General features: G+C 46.3%; 2 protein-coding genes across 8 annotated transcripts; one reads left to right on the plus strand and one right to left on the minus strand.

The window, feature by feature from the left end:
• Nucleotides 1-533: 533 nt before the first annotated feature.
• Nucleotides 534-7,160, minus strand: cept1b (choline/ethanolamine phosphotransferase 1b). 5 transcript variants are annotated; one of them, XM_028997922.1, is made up of 9 exons: nucleotides 6,962-7,160; nucleotides 5,197-5,613; nucleotides 3,294-3,441; nucleotides 2,807-2,948; nucleotides 2,001-2,085; nucleotides 1,607-1,738; nucleotides 1,315-1,473; nucleotides 1,076-1,201; nucleotides 534-996 (listed from the first exon to the last, which is right to left on the minus strand). In XM_028997922.1, exons 2-9 carry the CDS (start codon nucleotides 5,533-5,535, stop codon nucleotides 880-882), a joined length of 1,248 nt encoding a protein of 415 aa, XP_028853755.1. In that variant the 5' UTR covers nucleotides 5,536-5,613; nucleotides 6,962-7,160; the 3' UTR covers nucleotides 534-879. The 5 variants fall into 5 exon arrangements, with proteins under 5 accessions (XP_028853755.1, XP_028853754.1, XP_028853753.1 ...); XM_028997921.1 differs by lacking the exon at nucleotides 6,962-7,160 and adding an exon at nucleotides 6,304-6,481; XM_028997920.1 differs by lacking the exon at nucleotides 6,962-7,160 and adding an exon at nucleotides 6,304-6,481 and having other exon boundaries at nucleotides 5,197-5,686.
• On the plus strand, nucleotides 6,982-15,795 carry stk38b (serine/threonine kinase 38b). 3 transcript variants are annotated; one of them, XM_028997914.1, is made up of 14 exons: nucleotides 6,982-7,239; nucleotides 8,171-8,317; nucleotides 8,879-8,930; nucleotides 10,095-10,217; nucleotides 11,362-11,445; nucleotides 11,561-11,684; nucleotides 11,798-11,952; nucleotides 12,305-12,407; nucleotides 13,187-13,248; nucleotides 13,376-13,493; nucleotides 13,577-13,700; nucleotides 13,991-14,086; nucleotides 14,404-14,498; nucleotides 14,584-15,795. In XM_028997914.1, the coding sequence occupies exons 2-14, from the start codon at nucleotides 8,187-8,189 to the stop codon at nucleotides 14,721-14,723; spliced, it is 1,407 nt and encodes a 468-aa protein (XP_028853747.1). In that variant the 5' UTR covers nucleotides 6,982-7,239; nucleotides 8,171-8,186; the 3' UTR covers nucleotides 14,724-15,795. The 3 variants fall into 3 exon arrangements, with proteins under 3 accessions (XP_028853747.1, XP_028853748.1, XP_028853749.1); XM_028997915.1 differs by having other exon boundaries at nucleotides 14,587-15,795; XM_028997916.1 differs by lacking the exon at nucleotides 6,982-7,239 and adding an exon at nucleotides 8,685-8,742 and having other exon boundaries at nucleotides 8,178-8,317.
• The last annotated feature ends 36 nt before the right edge of the window (nucleotides 15,796-15,831 follow it).

Raw genomic sequence — 15,831 nt, forward strand, 5'->3', positions numbered from 1 at the left:
TCCAGAAATCGAAGTCTGATTGACGTCAGCTTTTACAGTGTTTCGCGTAACAGAACAAAAATCTGGTTTTAAAAACTAGAAGCTGCAGCAGGACGCAGGGGATGGAAGATCCATGCAAACATAAAACTGATATCAAAACCCACACGATGTCCTAAAAGACAGCATACACATCAGCAAATTGAAAGCTCGTGACAACGTCAGAATGCTTATTCCTAAGCATGACTGAGCAGGCAATTCAAATAAAAAAAAAAAAACAAAAAAAAAACAGACTCTTCACTCATCTGACACGGCCCGATATTAAGCCTGTTGGGACGAACTTAAAACAAAAAAGCCAGAGAAAGTGGGAGAAAGAAAAATTCCATTAAGGCAGTCGAGACCTGTTCAGGAAAAATACTGACCTAGTGATAAAACAGGAGGAACAAGCCCACGTTGTAAACGTAAATGTGCCACTCCTGCCATCAACATTATATGCTCACACACTTGTTCTTGGGATCAGGAAATGGGGTTAAAGAGGCTGAGTGTGTTTGTGTGTGTGAGAGAGATCTTACACACTGCAAATACCTTTTTTTTTTTTTTTTAAATAGCATATTTAACTCACAAAAACAGCATCGTGTCTGTTGGGTATTTGTTCATGGTTAGGATCTACAGACTGAGAGATTAAAAAATACGGTATTTTCATTCTTCATGTGCTGGGAGTCTTAAAAAAGAAACAACTAAAAGGCATTTAATTTCCCCTAAAAGTGTTGAGAGACTGGGTGAAGTAGCACCTGTGGATCACATTTAATAATAGATTTCTGATGACGTCCCTCGGCCCATGTTGCGGTCCTTCTCGGTGTGAGACATGACAGAACTACCCTGTCCGAGCTGGCAGCGGCACGCTTAGTGGACAGCCGCGTCGGTCACCAGCTTGATTCTGAAGACGAAGATGTGAAGGTGAGACGCTATCTGGTTGCAGACGCTGATGCAGTACCGCAGTAGGTCGAAGAACGAGAGCACCTGACGACACGGAAATACAGAACCTTACACGTGCACAGCCCCTTCATTCGCCAAAGACGGGCGGAAGCGCCGGACTTACAAGAGCGATCCAGAGCACCAAGTACTCGTCAATAAAGCTGTTAAAATACTGATCCAGGAACAGCAACCCCGGGCCGAGAAACGCTATGTCATGAAGATGCATTTCACTTTTCGTCATATGTGCAACCTGCGGAAACAGAAATGTACCTGTTACTCCTCTATACCCAAGCAAATCACACCGCAATGGGCAATATTATATCATTTTTAAAGAAAACCACTGCTCTTGTGTGAATAACGTACCACTAGTTTGTTGGTGATCTTCGCCGACACGAACCCAAAAGCCAGTATGTAAAGGCAGGGGTGTTTTTCAAAAAGCTGAATGGCCGACTTCTTATAAATCATCATGGCCAATATAATAACGGAACCTATGTGAAGGACTGGAGACAGGACACTTGTTCCCTAAAAACACACACAAAAAAAGCATACATATACACACACACACACACACACACCAAGGTCAATTTCATAATACAGCCAAATAGTAAATTAGTTTGGGTTCATTTGTACGAACAAACTTTCTGGGAACACTTACTGCTATCGTGGATCCATTTTTACCCACGCCACCGGTGAATATAACGCGGAAGTAATTAGTACAAGAAAAGATGACCCCTATGAAAGTGCAGATTGCAGGAACTATTTTCATTTGGATGTTTATTACTGGAATCTGCCAAAGAGAATAAAACGTGAATCTCACACAGAAAGGAACACTTGAAATTCATATAATTAAAAAAAAAAAAATGTTCAATGTAATTGCAGCGAATGCAGTCATTAATTACAAGATTAATACTTAAAAAGAGGGAAAAAATCTTAGCATGGCATGCCAAAAATCAGCAGTTGAGAAAAGCAGAATATTAACAGTTACATTATTCGGGTTTAATTTGCATAATTACAAAAAAAAAAAAAAAAGAAGAGAGTCACAGAATTACCAGGGACTGCCAAAAAGCGGATCCTCCAATGGCAGCCAGCAAATACATGATAATTATGAAGATTTGCACTTCGGTCACATCAATGCTGAGCAGACAGAAAGCGAGAGGAATCAAGAGCATGGATTAGAGGAGTAATTAAGTCCACATGCACATCTGCCCACCGGGACGTCCAGCAGAGACTGCTGCTATCTGGGGCGCCTACATAAAGCTAAAAATGAAAATATAGCAACACATCAGCCCCATAGACATCCTGACCCCTGTTCTGCTCACCTGATCAATGCCAGCGATTAGCTAAAGGGAATTGGCTGCCCGTTCACTTTTTCGCTTAAAATCTGTGCAAGTATCTGGCAACGCTGCCCCCTACGTTGTTCTATAGAGCCGAGTCTGTGCTGGACGCAGCAGGCTGGTTAAAGCCCTGCTACAGCTAAACTGCCAGGACGCCAGCTGAGAGGAGACGGCACTGGGGTTTTACCACAAGGTTCCAAAACCTGGGACCAACAATAGAGGTAAACATCTGCATCAAGGCTAGGCAGATCTGTAACTCTGTAATGTCAAATCTGGCAAAAGATATATATATATATATATATATATATACACACACACACACACACACATACAGAGAGAGAGAGAGAGAGACAGAGAGAGAAAGATAGACTGTCAGAGCAGTCTTTTTTTTTTTTTTTTCCCCACCGTTCCCATTCCTGACATTTATCTGGCAGCTTTATCCAAAGCAACTCTGCAGTTTTACTTGTAGAATTTCTGTGTAGTTCCAATACTCATGTAGGGAACATCTGAAAGCCGCTCACATGCCAAAGCGCAGGGTCCCAGAGACGTAGGTCTGCCAGTGGGCACAGTAAAACATGAACATGCCCGCGAAGCAGCAGAAGAACATCCAATCGGGGTTGGTGCCCAGCTGTACCGCAATGCTGGTGCCCAGGACCACGAACACTGGAACAGAGAGGGACCGCAGGTATATGCAGTAAGCAAGATCAAAGCTCCAGCATGACAAAAACATTAAAAACACAAAAACAAGCGTGGCATTATGAAAACTGCATCATTTACGAATTTATGAAACATGATGCAGACAACAGCCAAATTCTAATTAATTTATTTTATATATATTTTGAGAGCTGTATTGGGTCACAAGCCACCGAATTTTGACTGCAATGTGAATGGGATAGGCTTTTTTTTTTTTGAAAGATGAAAGATTTGTTCTAATTATTATCTTTTTAAAAAATCTTTGTAACTTTTCAAGTCAAGGCGTGCAGGTCGAAGCCGGCCGGCAGCCGTTACCTGTGGACAGGGAGTCGCAGCCGTGGTCGAACAGCTCCCCTAGTGGAGAACTGCTGTTCGTGCGCCTGGCCTGCTTCCCATCAATGGCATCCAGCGACTGGTATACAAACAGGCCCACGGCGCAGAGAAGGTACGCCCAGAGCGGCGCCTGCCGGAGACAGAAATACAGGAAACGTTTTTATTGTTTCGTCCGCACGGTTCACGTTTCAGGCCAGAGGTGGGGCGGCGGCGGCCTAGCGGTTAAGGAAGCGGCCCCGTAGTCAGAAGGTGCCACCGAGCAAAGTCACCGTCCCCACACACTGCTCCCCGGGCGCCTGTCATGGCTGCCCACTGCTCACCGAGGGTGATGGGTTAAAAGCAGAGGAAACGTTTCACCTTCATACGTTTTTCTCCTTCTGATCTACACGCTGCTTCCAAAATCTCTGCATGTCTGAATGGATGGCAGCCCATCACCTCAAACTCAATCCCACCAAAACTAATATTCATTCCAGCAGATCCCTCACCACATCAGGATCTTGCTATTTACCTGGACAACTCACAGCTCTCTCCTCCTACAACAGCCCGCAACCTTGGAGTAACAATAGACAACCAACTCTCCTTCTCAACTCACATCAGCAGTCTTTCCCACTCCGGTAGATTCCTTCTCTATAATATCAGACAAATACACTCTTATCAACACAGGCCACCCAGATACTGGTTCAGACTGGACTACTGTAACTCCCTTCTAGCTGGTCTACCTCTATGTTCCATCCGACCTCTACAACTCATACAAAATGCAGCAGCACGACTGATCTTCAACCTTCCCAAGTTCTCCCACACCGCCCCTCTACTACGCTCCCTCCACTGGCTCCCAGTAGCTGCAGGTTCAGGTTCAAAATACTGATGCTGGCCTACAAAGCCAAACATGGAGTAGCACCATCCTACCTCACAGCCCTTATTACACCCCGCACTGCACCTCGTATACTCCGAGCCTCCAGTACTGCTCGCCTGGTCCCTCCATCTCTGAAGGTAAAAGGAAGACGCTCATCTAGACTCTTCTCCATCTTGGCCCCTCGGTGGTGGAATGAACTTCCCCTTGAGGTCAGAACAGCTCAGTCACTGAGCACCTTCACACGGCAGCTCAAGACCTTCCTCTTTAGAGAATATTTAGATGAACTTGTAACCTTCTTCTTGTCTGACTTCTGTATAGAAACTAGAACAGAGTGAATAAAAAGATTGTATTCATAGTTGGGGGTCCTAGTGAACCAGAACTGATCACTTCATCCATGGTAACATGGAAGCACGCTGTAAGTCGCTCTGGATCAGGGCGTCTGCCAAATGCATTAAATGTAAATGTAATACAGTCTTCCCATACTGCACTCGGCACTGCTGCTCAACGGTTAACGCCGCATTTACTACGAGAGGCCTGCTGCTGTCGGTTAGGGTGTCAGATGCAAACCGTGTAACCCGAGAGGGGAGGGCACAGGACACGAGCTCAGAAAAGAAACCCTGAGCCGCGTCACGAACGCTCTCCAAAATCAATGCGCTGTAAACAGGCACGAGGCGGCCATGGATTGGCCCTTAATGATGTCGCGATTCGTTTTTCAACCCACTGCAAGCGAAGTAATTGTCATTACGACGGTGGACGGTGAAACGTGTCCTCTGTATTTAACCGCCAGTGTGGGGACGGTGCTTTGCTCAGAAAGCAAGGGTTGTAGCGTCAATCATGCTTCACCCGAACTAAACCACAGAGTTAAAGACTCGAGTCCGAACAAAACGACCCCGCCCGGTTCGGGCATCGGATCAGATGTAATTTACATTAATTATTTCAACTTTTTTTCAAATTCCGTGATTTTTCCAGGTCTTTAATGGCCTTGTGGACCAGATGAAAAGATCATCGCAGCGTTTGTACGCGGCCGCATACCTGCTCAGTGGCGGTGGGGCAGTAGTACACCAGCACCAGCGTGGTGAAGACGTTGGTGGCCAGGCCCACGACGGTGATGAGGTTCGGGGCGAGCCAGGCGGGCATGTGACACACCAGCCACTCCCAGTAGCGCTGCATGATGGGCTCGAGCAGCGAGCAGCCGGCGCTGCTGTAGCGGTGCTCCTCCAGCCGCTTCAGTTGGTGGCGTGAGAGGGGCGGGGCCGGCAGCTCGATGAGCCGGCGCAGGGCGCCGGGGGACATCCAGCACGGCGAGCCCATCATGCCCGGCGGCTCGCGCTCGTGCCGGCGCCGAGCCCTCGCCCCCGCCTGCCCACTCATCGCCCTCCCACACTCTGGCTCAGCCGGAAACGAATGGTGGCTTCTTCTGGAGGTCCACACCGCTGGGCCACTGGCAGCCTGCACCGGGGACAAGAAGGGGGGGGGGGTCACGTGACCAGGCGGGGGTCAGTTCAGGGGTCACAGGGTCCACCTGCAGCCCAACACGAAAGAAAAACAGGGTGGCGTTAAATTTAACGCACCGAAAACCACACACACGGACCGCTCACTACTAAAGAGGACACTACTAAAGAGGACACCCGCCCCGTTCTGACCGGTCAGTGTCCAACAACGGCAAGAACCGCCGCTTCCTCGAAAACTGAGACAGGGACGTTCCGAGGACATTAGCCGGCTGGGAAGCCGATTTAAAAAATAAGGTTTCTGCAACTGTGCAACACATAAAGGGCGCGGCCAAGGCATGGCTGCGCCCGAAATGCACCTTACAAAACCTCTTATATTCTGCGGCGGTACCGCACGGAGCGTCGTTTGCTGTAGACAGCTAGCCGGCTAATTCCTATAGAGCATGGTTGCCAGATCATGCGTCATCAAATCGAAACAATGACTGTTTAAAAAAAAAAAAAAAGAGCTCGACTGGAGTTGTTCAGCAGCAACGCGTACCACATACAATCCACCCCAAGACTAACAAGAGCAAAGAAAAGACACTATGATGTTCACAGAAAAGGCAGCCCCAAAGATCGCGTTTAATACGCGGAACTGGCAACACTGCTCTCCAGCTACACAGCCGACAGCGGCAGCCCTGCAGTGGCCGACCTGGCAGAGTAAAGGGCGGCGGGAGAAGACGGCGACAGTCGCTGCAGCGGAGGGCTCTGCGGGGTCCTGGCCGAGGGTCCGGGCAGATGGAAAAGCCCAAAGCAGACACCAAGGTTGGGATCAACAACCCACCGCCATCGCAGTAGCGTCGGCTACTTCCGTTCGCCCACCGCGGGCGCGTCACTTCCACCGTGGTGGGCGTGGCCTCCCTTGAGCGTCACGGCTGCGCCACGGCCACACCCAAAATTGGAAATATAATCATTAGACGTTCAGATGCTACAGCAATATACTTTTCACACGTATCCAATTAATAATAAAGCCATGAAACATAACCATGAATTATTAACATTTGTAAAGGACTATAATCGCAATCATTTTGTAAGAATCGTTATAAACAGCCTTAATGCACACACACACACACATATATATATATATATTTATATATATATATAAATAAAAATAAAGTTTTACGGTTTTAACTGTTTACTGTACTGTATGCCCATACTGAACACATGTCATATTAATTCATAACTCAATATTCATAAAGTAAAATTCATTCATATGCATTAGGCTTTTAGCTTTTCTCCCGCCACAGACAATGCATGTGGACAAGTGAGCATTAAAAAAAAGGCATGGATTCCATTTTTCTAAAACGTACAGTGTATGCAGATGTGATCTGGGGCAGGCGGGGCGTGTTCCGTGTCGTCGGGAGAAGAGGGAAGTTGGCCCCAGGCGCCCTCCAACTCTCCGGGCCGACGCCGAGTTTGTCGTCCGCTAACTGGCTGGAAGGCGGACCGCCGAGGGCTCCGGACCGACCCCCCGAGCTCCGGGCCGCTCCGGGTTTCGGCCTGGCGACGTTTTTCGGGACAAAGCGGCGGACCGAGAAGGAGAGAAAAAAAAAAATAGCCGCGGCGCTCCCGGGTTTCTTCTCAGCTGGTAACTTCGCACACAGATACTATTTTACTACCATCCCCGTTTTGGCGTATCGGGACGAATGTGAAGATATCCCCCCCGTCCCGTCGGCCGCTTTGGGGGCTTCTGAGTTTGAGGAAACATCTCGTTTTCCTGAAAAGCAGCAGAACCCGTTACTCCCGGTGCCATTCGGTTCCTGGTCGCTGGAGGATTCCTGAAACGCTGCTAGGCAAAAATGGACTTAATTCTGCTTTTTTGCACCGAATTATGCAAAGACAGGTTAAGGTAAATGGGAACAAAATGTTCCGAGATGTTCAGAACGGATAGACCTGTGAAGTAAGTGCAGCGTGTGGCTTTTGTTTTAAAGCAGAATGGAACCTCTTCAGATCCGGCCCCTGGGTTGGACCTTGGAGGTCCAGCGGAACGTGGACCTCTCTTACGAGAGTAGGGCCGTGCAGACACGGTCACGATTGGGAGAAGTTTGGCACCAATGGCCGTAACGGCCGAGCAGCTCGCTTCCTTTCTAAACGTACATAATTGGATGCCTGGGCCGTCTTGAATTATGGGCTCCAAAATTACACGTTCAGATTTCCGACGGCCTTCCCCAACAGAAACAGACTAGGACGGGATAAATTTACTCCACAAGGCAGGATATTAACATCCTAATAAAAAATGGAATTATTATGAGCTATAGTAATGAGCATGGAGGAAAGGAATCTTCCCCAAGTTCTCCATCGTGCCCTTCCCTGTTCCCCTTTTCCCATCTCATCAAAGTTTCATTAAGTCTCGTCGTTGTGTCCATGAATGACGTTTGATGAGATGCGTCATTAGAGGGATGACACCACGAGCCAATCGGAATGCAGGATTGTGACCTGTACAACACGATCCCGGGCGAAATGATGTTTGCACTAAATGAGCCCGCCAACGTGTCCACGTGTCATGTTTCCTTTTCCAGATTCTGGACCGAAACCATGGCGACCAGAGGTCATGCCTCGGGCACCTCAATGAGTAACCACACGAAGGAGCGCGTGACCATGGCCAAGGTGACCCTGGAGAATTTCTACAGTAACCTGATTGCCCAACACGAGGAGCGCGAGATGAGGTAATCGGTCCGTTCTTCACTTCAGAGCGGTTTTAGTTTATTCTTCCATGGAACTTTTCTATAAATAAAACCCAATCTTATCTGCAGGGGCCCATGTGTAGCAGGTTTTTGGAATGGCCTTTAAACCTAGATTAGTAATCTGGTGAAAACCTTGCTGCAGTTTGGAGAGGATCGTGTGTTATGACTGTATAGATCTTTATTGAGAGTAAACAGAAATAAAATCTAATTGAGCTGAAAAATTATAGTAAAAATATGTATAGTACATATAGTACAAATTATAATACATTCAAAAAGTTCTTGCCACCTCTGATGGACTGTTGGGTTTAGACCCGGTCATGAATCACAAGCCTTTCTATGTGATTAACAGAGTGCTGAGGAAAAAGTGGCAACTCTTATTTCTGCACTTCTCAGAGGTCAGAGGTCATGTGAGTAAACGTGGGCGTATTTCTGGGTGAGATTAAAACCCAGTAAGGGGAAGTGACCCCCAACGAATGTGGCCTCGGGGGAGAACAGGGTGAACGTGGAGCTGGCGGAATCCTGAACTGCAACTCTGTGTGACAGGCAGCAGAAGCTGGAAAAGGTCATGGATGAAGAGGGACTGCCGGATGAAGAGGTGTGTGTGTGTGTGTGTGTGTGTGTGTGTGTGTGTCTACTCAAACATGCACACTGGACACACAAATTCCGATACCACTACGCAACACTACATGCCGTCATCTGATTTTTAAATTCCTTTCAAGAATAATATCAGAATGCTGATTTCTTCTATGCAAAGATTAAAGCAAAAGATGAGAAAACGTCTTAAAGGAACAGACCTTAAACAAATTTGCATCACAGAAGTGGTGGACGATATAGTGAATAAATATTTCCTGTTCCTCGTGTGATGTACTATATCTACATTTGTAGTTACAGCATTTACCAGACGCTCTTATCAGTAGTGACAGGGACAGTCCCCCCCTGGTGACACTGAGGGCTAAGTGTCTTGCTCAGGGACACAATGGTAGTAAGTGGTTACGTGGTTGTATATTAGTGGGTAAGACCCTTGTCTATGAACTGGAAGACCCAGGTTCAAATCCCACTTACTACCCAGGGGGGGGGGACTGTCCCTGTAACTACTGATTGTAAGTCACTCTGGAAAAGGGCGTCTGATAAATGCCGTAAATGTAAGTGGGGTTTGAACCTGGGACACTGTGGAATGCTTGTGAATGTACCCACTAGGCCAATCCCACCGTTCTACAGCATATCGTGACATTATTGTTAAACCGACAGCATGCACTTTGCTTGCTCCCCTGCCCATCCAGCAATCTCACGTTGCGTCCCCGATTTTCCTCGATACTGTCAGCTTGTAAGCGCTGCTGGGATCAACCTCTCGACCACCTTCTACGCCCTGTTTCAACACACAGTTGTCTCGCAGGCGGAGAGAAGCGGATCCACAGAGAAAAGTTAAATCACACGTTAATTCAGAGACATTCATTGAAGATTGAGGTGGACGACTCGATTCCGAACACAAACTTTGTTTAAATTCATTACATTTGTGTCATGGGCTAAAATGAGCATTTATACAGTGATTCAGAGGAACTTTAAACGTGTTGTAATGCTCTTAAAAACATGAGGTCCCCTTGATCAAGGTACCGTCCCCACACATTGCTCCCCGAGCGCCTTTCATGGCTGCCCGCTGCTCACCAAGTGTAATAGGTTAAATGTTGTTGAGTGCAGCGTTTCACAATGGCAGTCACTTCACTTCCACTTTCACTTTAGTGACTGCCGTGTTCTGTTCCAGAAGCGGATGAGGCGCTCCCAGCATGCCCGGAAAGAGACCGAGTTTCTGAGGCTGAAGAGGACCAGACTGGGCCTGGATGACTTCGAGTCGCTCAAAGTGATCGGGCGGGGAGCTTTTGGAGAGGTGACTTACACTTCCCGCCGTGCCAGAGCGGGGGCTCTTTTCATGCCTAAACTCCGCCCACTTTTTCCATGTAGGAATAAATTTGAATAAATGAACGACTGCAAAGCTCTTACTTTTTTATTGGAGCGAAGTTCAGGTACATTTTGCAAGTTAACAGAATGCACTTTAAAATCTTGTATTAACATGGATCACTTTAAGGAGTGATTTATTATTACACATTGATTATTATCACACTGTGCTGGAGGCTTTAATTTATACTACATTCCAAATGATTATGCAAATTCTTCTCTCATATTCCTAAACAGTCTATGCAAATGACAGTCAGCATGGGTTTGAAGAACCATTAAACCCAGAAAACAGAGAGAACCCAGAAAACAACAGAGTTTCTAAACATTTTATAGGCTGTAAAGAACAGAATTTTTTTTTTTTTTTTTTGTCGAGTTTGGAGCATTAGGAGGTCAAAAACAATTTAATTAAAAAAATTCTGGAAAGGTCAAGTTACATTTTAACATAGGACCCCTCATTTGATAGCAGCTTCAAATGTACATTTATCCAGAGTGACTCACAAGCAGTTGTAATAGGGACAGTCCATTGTGGACACAGTGGTAGTAAGTGGGGTTTGAACCTGTGACCAGGCAAGTCTCCTTCGCACTAGGCTACTACTTCTGGAGGTTTTTTTTCTTTGCAGGATGTTAGGATAGCCTCCATTAGCTGCCTCCCACTCTCATAGAGCTTTTGTTTGAGGACGTTTATCTCCTTTTATGTCCATGGCAGCCAATGAGATGCATTCTCATGCGTGAAGATGATTTTGTTATAGAAAGTATGCTTCTTCTTTTCTTCTTTGTTCAGAAACTTCACATAATTTTCAGAGGTGATTTTCACACGGAGCCGACCAGCTCTCTCCACATGATTCCATCCTAAAACATGACTCCGCCACCTCCTTGCATCATTACAGTTATAGGGACAGTCCCCCTGGAACAACTTAGGGTTAAGTGTCTTGCTCAGGGACACGATGGTAGTAAGTGGGATTTGAACCTTCTGGTTCATAGGCGAGTGTGTTACCCACTAGGCTACTACCACCCATGCGGTCGGAACAGGTCATGAGCGAACCCAGGAATGCTGACCTTCAGAACTGTCCTCTCAGGTCCGCCTGGTTCAGAAGAAGGACACGGGTCACGTGTATGCCATGAAGATCCTCCGCAAGGCGGACATGCTGGAGAAGGAGCAGGTGATGTTCAGATCATGTTCTTGAGGTCAGCTGACTGCCTCTAGTCATGTGTTTACACGAGTGCGTCCATAAATACAGTTAAATGGCTAGAATGCATGGAACGTATGCATCCCAGGTGGGTCACATCCGGGCCGAGAGGGACATCCTGGTGCAGGCCGACAGTCTGTGGGTGGTGAAGATGTTCTACAGCTTCCAGGACAAGATGAACCTCTACCTGCTGATGGAATTCCTTCCAGGAGGTGTGTTTGACCTTTATTGTGAGAGACATATTTCTGGTACTGCCAACTGAAGATTTATTTTGATTGGTTTAGACTGGATGAGCGCTGGTTCAAACCCCATCATGTCCCCACAGGTGACATGATGACGCTGCTGATGAAGAAGGACACGCTGACTGAGGAGGAGACGCAGTTCTACGTGGCGGAGACGGTGCTGGCCATCGACTCCATCCACCAGTTGGGCTTCATCCACCGCGACATCAAACCAGACAACCTGCTGCTGGACTCAAAGGTGCGGGGAGGTCGGAAAAGCCAGAGGGCAACATCTGACCATTAATGTCTAGGAACTTTCTCATCCCTGTATCGTGCTGTTTAGAGGGAATTAGGGGGAATTAAGATCCATCTTTATATAACGTCAGCCTCTTTTTTTTTTTTTTTTTTTTTAACTAAGTAGCTTTTGAGATGATTGTTCCTCATTATTTTCACCAGAAAATGGGATGTAGTAGGTTCCTCTTCTTTTTTTAACGTTTGTTTAATATAGTGGTACATTTCAGTTGCATAACCTTCACCTGCTTCCCCTTTCTGCCTGCTTCCTCTCAGCCGTGACTCGACCAATGGTTTTCTGTGTGGCGTGTATGTTTCAGGGTCATGTCAAGCTGTCAGACTTTGGCTTGTGCACTGGGCTGAAGAAGGCCCACAGGACCGAGTTTTACCGGAATCTGAACCACAGCCTGTCTAATGATTTCAGTAAGAGATTCCAGTTTTCATTTACTCGTTCATTCCTACTTGCTGATGAGCGGTGTGAGTGAATGAGGGAACTTAAGTAGGCTGTAATAATGCACATATCATTATGGCCCGGCGATATGAAGCGCCTATAACCCATACGGAGATTGCATGGCGCTTTGGTGAAAAAAGAACTTTGAGCTGCGTCACGACCCACTAGCTGTCGACGTGGAAATCACTCCTGTACAGACTCCGCTGCAGTGTAAAGATCGTGTCTGGCAGGGTAACTGAAGCACTGCATTATGGGATCTGTGCTTTGTGTGCTGCTATAATGTAACAGCGTCTGCTTCTTTGAACACTGTTATTTAACAAAATGTGTTATTTATTTTTTTAGGCTTCGTTAAGCATTTATGTGAGTTTTACTGTTTGTACAATTAATAATAGTGGTCATTTTTGTTAATTGCATTTTGTATGTCTAACGGAAAAAGATAAGACGGCGCAGTGCCGACAGTATGGACAAAGAATAGTCTTTAAGAATGGAATCGAACAATTTTTTGACTGTATCGTACATTCAACACGGACTGAAGTGTTTAATTTTTACTTGAATTTTTTTGTGTATGAGAGAAGCTTACGGTACGGATTACTTTGTGGACCGAGGAGAATGAACCACCGTAAAAAAAAAAAAAGACGACTGGATTGAACTCTTTTTGAATTCATGGCAACAAACCGCAAAGGACAAGAAAGCCAAGGTTTGTTAAGCCATTGCAGGACTGATATGTTCACAGTGAACGTCTCATCCACAGCCTCTCAAAACATGAACTCCAAGAGGAAGGCGGAAACCTGGAAGAGGAATCGGCGTCAGCTGGTGAGAATTTTAAGAATTCCCAATTTGCCGAGAACCGAGTCATTGTTCTCGGCCACCTGCTTTTGTAGCTTATGAGGTTCGGTAGGATTGTGCATCGGTTTGAAGGGCTGCTTCAAATCTGGTTCAGGCCTTTTCTACCGTGGGGACCCCGGACTACATCGCCCCGGAGGTGTTCATGCAGACGGGATACAACAAGCTGTGTGATTGGTGGAGCCTCGGGGTCATCATGTACGAGATGCTGATTGGTAGGTGACCACGTGGCCCCGTCCATTCACTGTTCTGTGCAGAGCACCTCGACTAGGTTCAGCAGAATCGGCGTCCTCCGCAGGTTACCCGCCGTTCTGCTCAGAGACGCCGCAGGAGACATACAAGAAAGTCATGAACTGGAAGGAGACGCTGGTCTTCCCTCCCGAGGTGCCGATCTCCGACAGAGCCAAAGAGCTCATCCTCAGGTGGGGCGTGGTGAGAAAGTCAAGTGATTGTCATTGTGAAACGCTGCAGCGCAGCTCACGGTGACCTCTGTATGTAACCCTGGGTGGTAGTAGCCTAGTGGGTCGACTACGAACCAGAAGACCCGGGTTCGAACCCCGCTTACTACCATCGTGTCCCTGAGCAAGACACTTAACCCTAAGTTGCTCCAGGGGGGGACTGTCCCTGTAACTACTGATTGTAATTGTCCAGTTTCCTTCGGTTGCTGGACGAATTGTTCAGCATGTCGTGCGTGTGTTGGGGAGCTGTGCAGGTTCTGCTGTGAGTGGGAACACCGGGTCGGTGCGTCCGGCGTGGAGGAGATAAAACGGAACCCGTTCTTCGAGGGAGTGGATTACGAGCACATCAGGTTTAGTGAAATGTTGTCTTTCTGCTGTGTTTACATAATTTCCGGTTCTAAAATACACAAAAACCAGTTATGGAATCCTCGTTAAGCTATTACAGTTGCTTTACACTCATACGTTGATTTATTGATGATTGGTTATTATGAAAAGCTGCATTTATGAATAATGAATATAATGTTTTGATGAATTTTTTTTGGTGGGTCATCACTTATTGAAGTGCCATTTTATGGATAATTTTAGCTATTGGAACTGTAACTAACTGACATCACGCAGAGCGGCAGAAGTACAGTCTTATCCTAAAGCCAGATGTCCGTATGTTCAGGGAGAGGCCAGCCGCCATTCCCATCGAAATCAAGAGTATCGACGACACGTCCAACTTCGACGACTTTCCAGAGTCGGACATCCTGCAGCCTGCGGGTAGGTCCGCAGGAGTGGTGGCCCAAGTGCCATTGTCACTTGACCTGCCGACCCATGACTTCTGTCTCCTGTCCTCCTGTCACAGCAGCAGTTGGAGCCAGCAGCCACACGGAGTCCGATTACAAGAACAAAGACTGGGTCTTCGTCAACTACACCTACAAACGCTTCGAGGGCCTGACGGCACGGGGTGCCATCCCCTCCTACATGAAGGGAGGAAAGCGATAGGCAAGAATGCGCCCTCTCTCCTCATCCATTCCAGCTCGCTTTCTCATCTCCTGAAAACGTACATTCCGACCCGTTCCGGGTCCTGCCGTCGGAAGAATCATTATTCAAGTTCGTCTGAGTTGTCATGAAACCCCACAAAATCCGTTCATGCTGGAACCCTGAAGCCTCACAGCTGTGGATCATGTGGCACTTCGCCTCTGTGTGTGCTGCCCCCTAGTGCTGGTGCTGTGGAGTTTTTTTTTTTTAACGGGAACCTTGCACTCCCCTCATTTAAGGAAATTTCTATCTGCCTGTCAGTAATTTATTTTGGATGACCCCCCCCTAAGAACCTAAAATTAAGCTAATATAGCCAAAGAAAGTCAAATGCTGTGCGTTTATACTTAAGAGGGTGACTGAGATGCTTTTTAAAAAATTAGTAGCGTATTTTCTACTTGCTGTTACTTTTTGTAACTTGCTATTTAATATCTTTATACTATTATCTTGTGTATAGAGCTGTTTTTCCCAACAAAATATACAAGCAACTTTCAGTTTGATGGTCAACAAACCAATATATGTTTTGTTTTTTTTTTATCTGTTTTAAAAGTGTAAGTATAAGTGTAACTTTATTTATGGAAAAATGCAAAACTCACATGCCTTATACCAAGTCTGTTTTTACATGTTGCTCAGCACTTTCTCTGGCTGGTGTATTTATAAATACTATTTCATATTCGTTTTGGACGACTGAATGGGTTTGATGGTCTCATCCTCACGTTCTGACTGGTTTTAATTATGTACAGCCAGTTCTCTGTAGTTTTATTTAAAACCCGGGGTTGAGGTACTCAATGCAAACGAGGTACGATGCAGCTTTAATTTCTTCCTATAAGTCATGCGTAATTTAAACTGTAATAGATTATTTCAGAATAGTCACATGTTTAAAAGTTTTGCCTTATGCATGGCTCTTTCTGAAGAGTGAATGCCTGTTTTATTTCCGTGTGGTAATGGCCTGCATTCATTTTTGAGTTGCTGGACTCATCTTGTTATTACTGTACTGTACCGGAGTTATTTTATTCAATAAAGTAAATATTTTAGTGACCAAGTTTGTGGACCGCTTACTTGCACGTATTTTTAT

Source organism: Denticeps clupeoides, chromosome 12 (assembly GCF_900700375.1).
Source record: "Denticeps clupeoides chromosome 12, fDenClu1.1, whole genome shotgun sequence".
Lineage (NCBI taxonomy): Eukaryota > Metazoa > Chordata > Actinopteri > Clupeiformes > Denticipitidae > Denticeps > Denticeps clupeoides.

Bases quoted from the DNA above. Each gene is read 5' to 3' on its own strand.
- cept1b (XM_028997918.1), bottom strand. The intron at 1,739-2,000 runs GTAATTCTGTGA...TCTCTTTGGCAG, and splicing joins CCGCTTTTTGGCAGTCCCTG to ATTCCAGTAATAAACATCCA. The intron at 1,474-1,606 runs GTAAGTGTTCCC...GTGTGTTTTTAG, and splicing joins AAAATGGATCCACGATAGCA to GGAACAAGTGTCCTGTCTCC.
- stk38b (XM_028997914.1), top strand. From the start codon at position 8,187: ATGGCGACCAGAGGTCATGCCTCGGGCACCTCAATGAGTAACCACACG. The intron at 13,249-13,375 runs GTGAGAATTTTA...AATCTGGTTCAG, and splicing joins AGAGGAATCGGCGTCAGCTG to GCCTTTTCTACCGTGGGGAC. The intron at 13,494-13,576 runs GTAGGTGACCAC...CGTCCTCCGCAG, and splicing joins CATGTACGAGATGCTGATTG to GTTACCCGCCGTTCTGCTCA.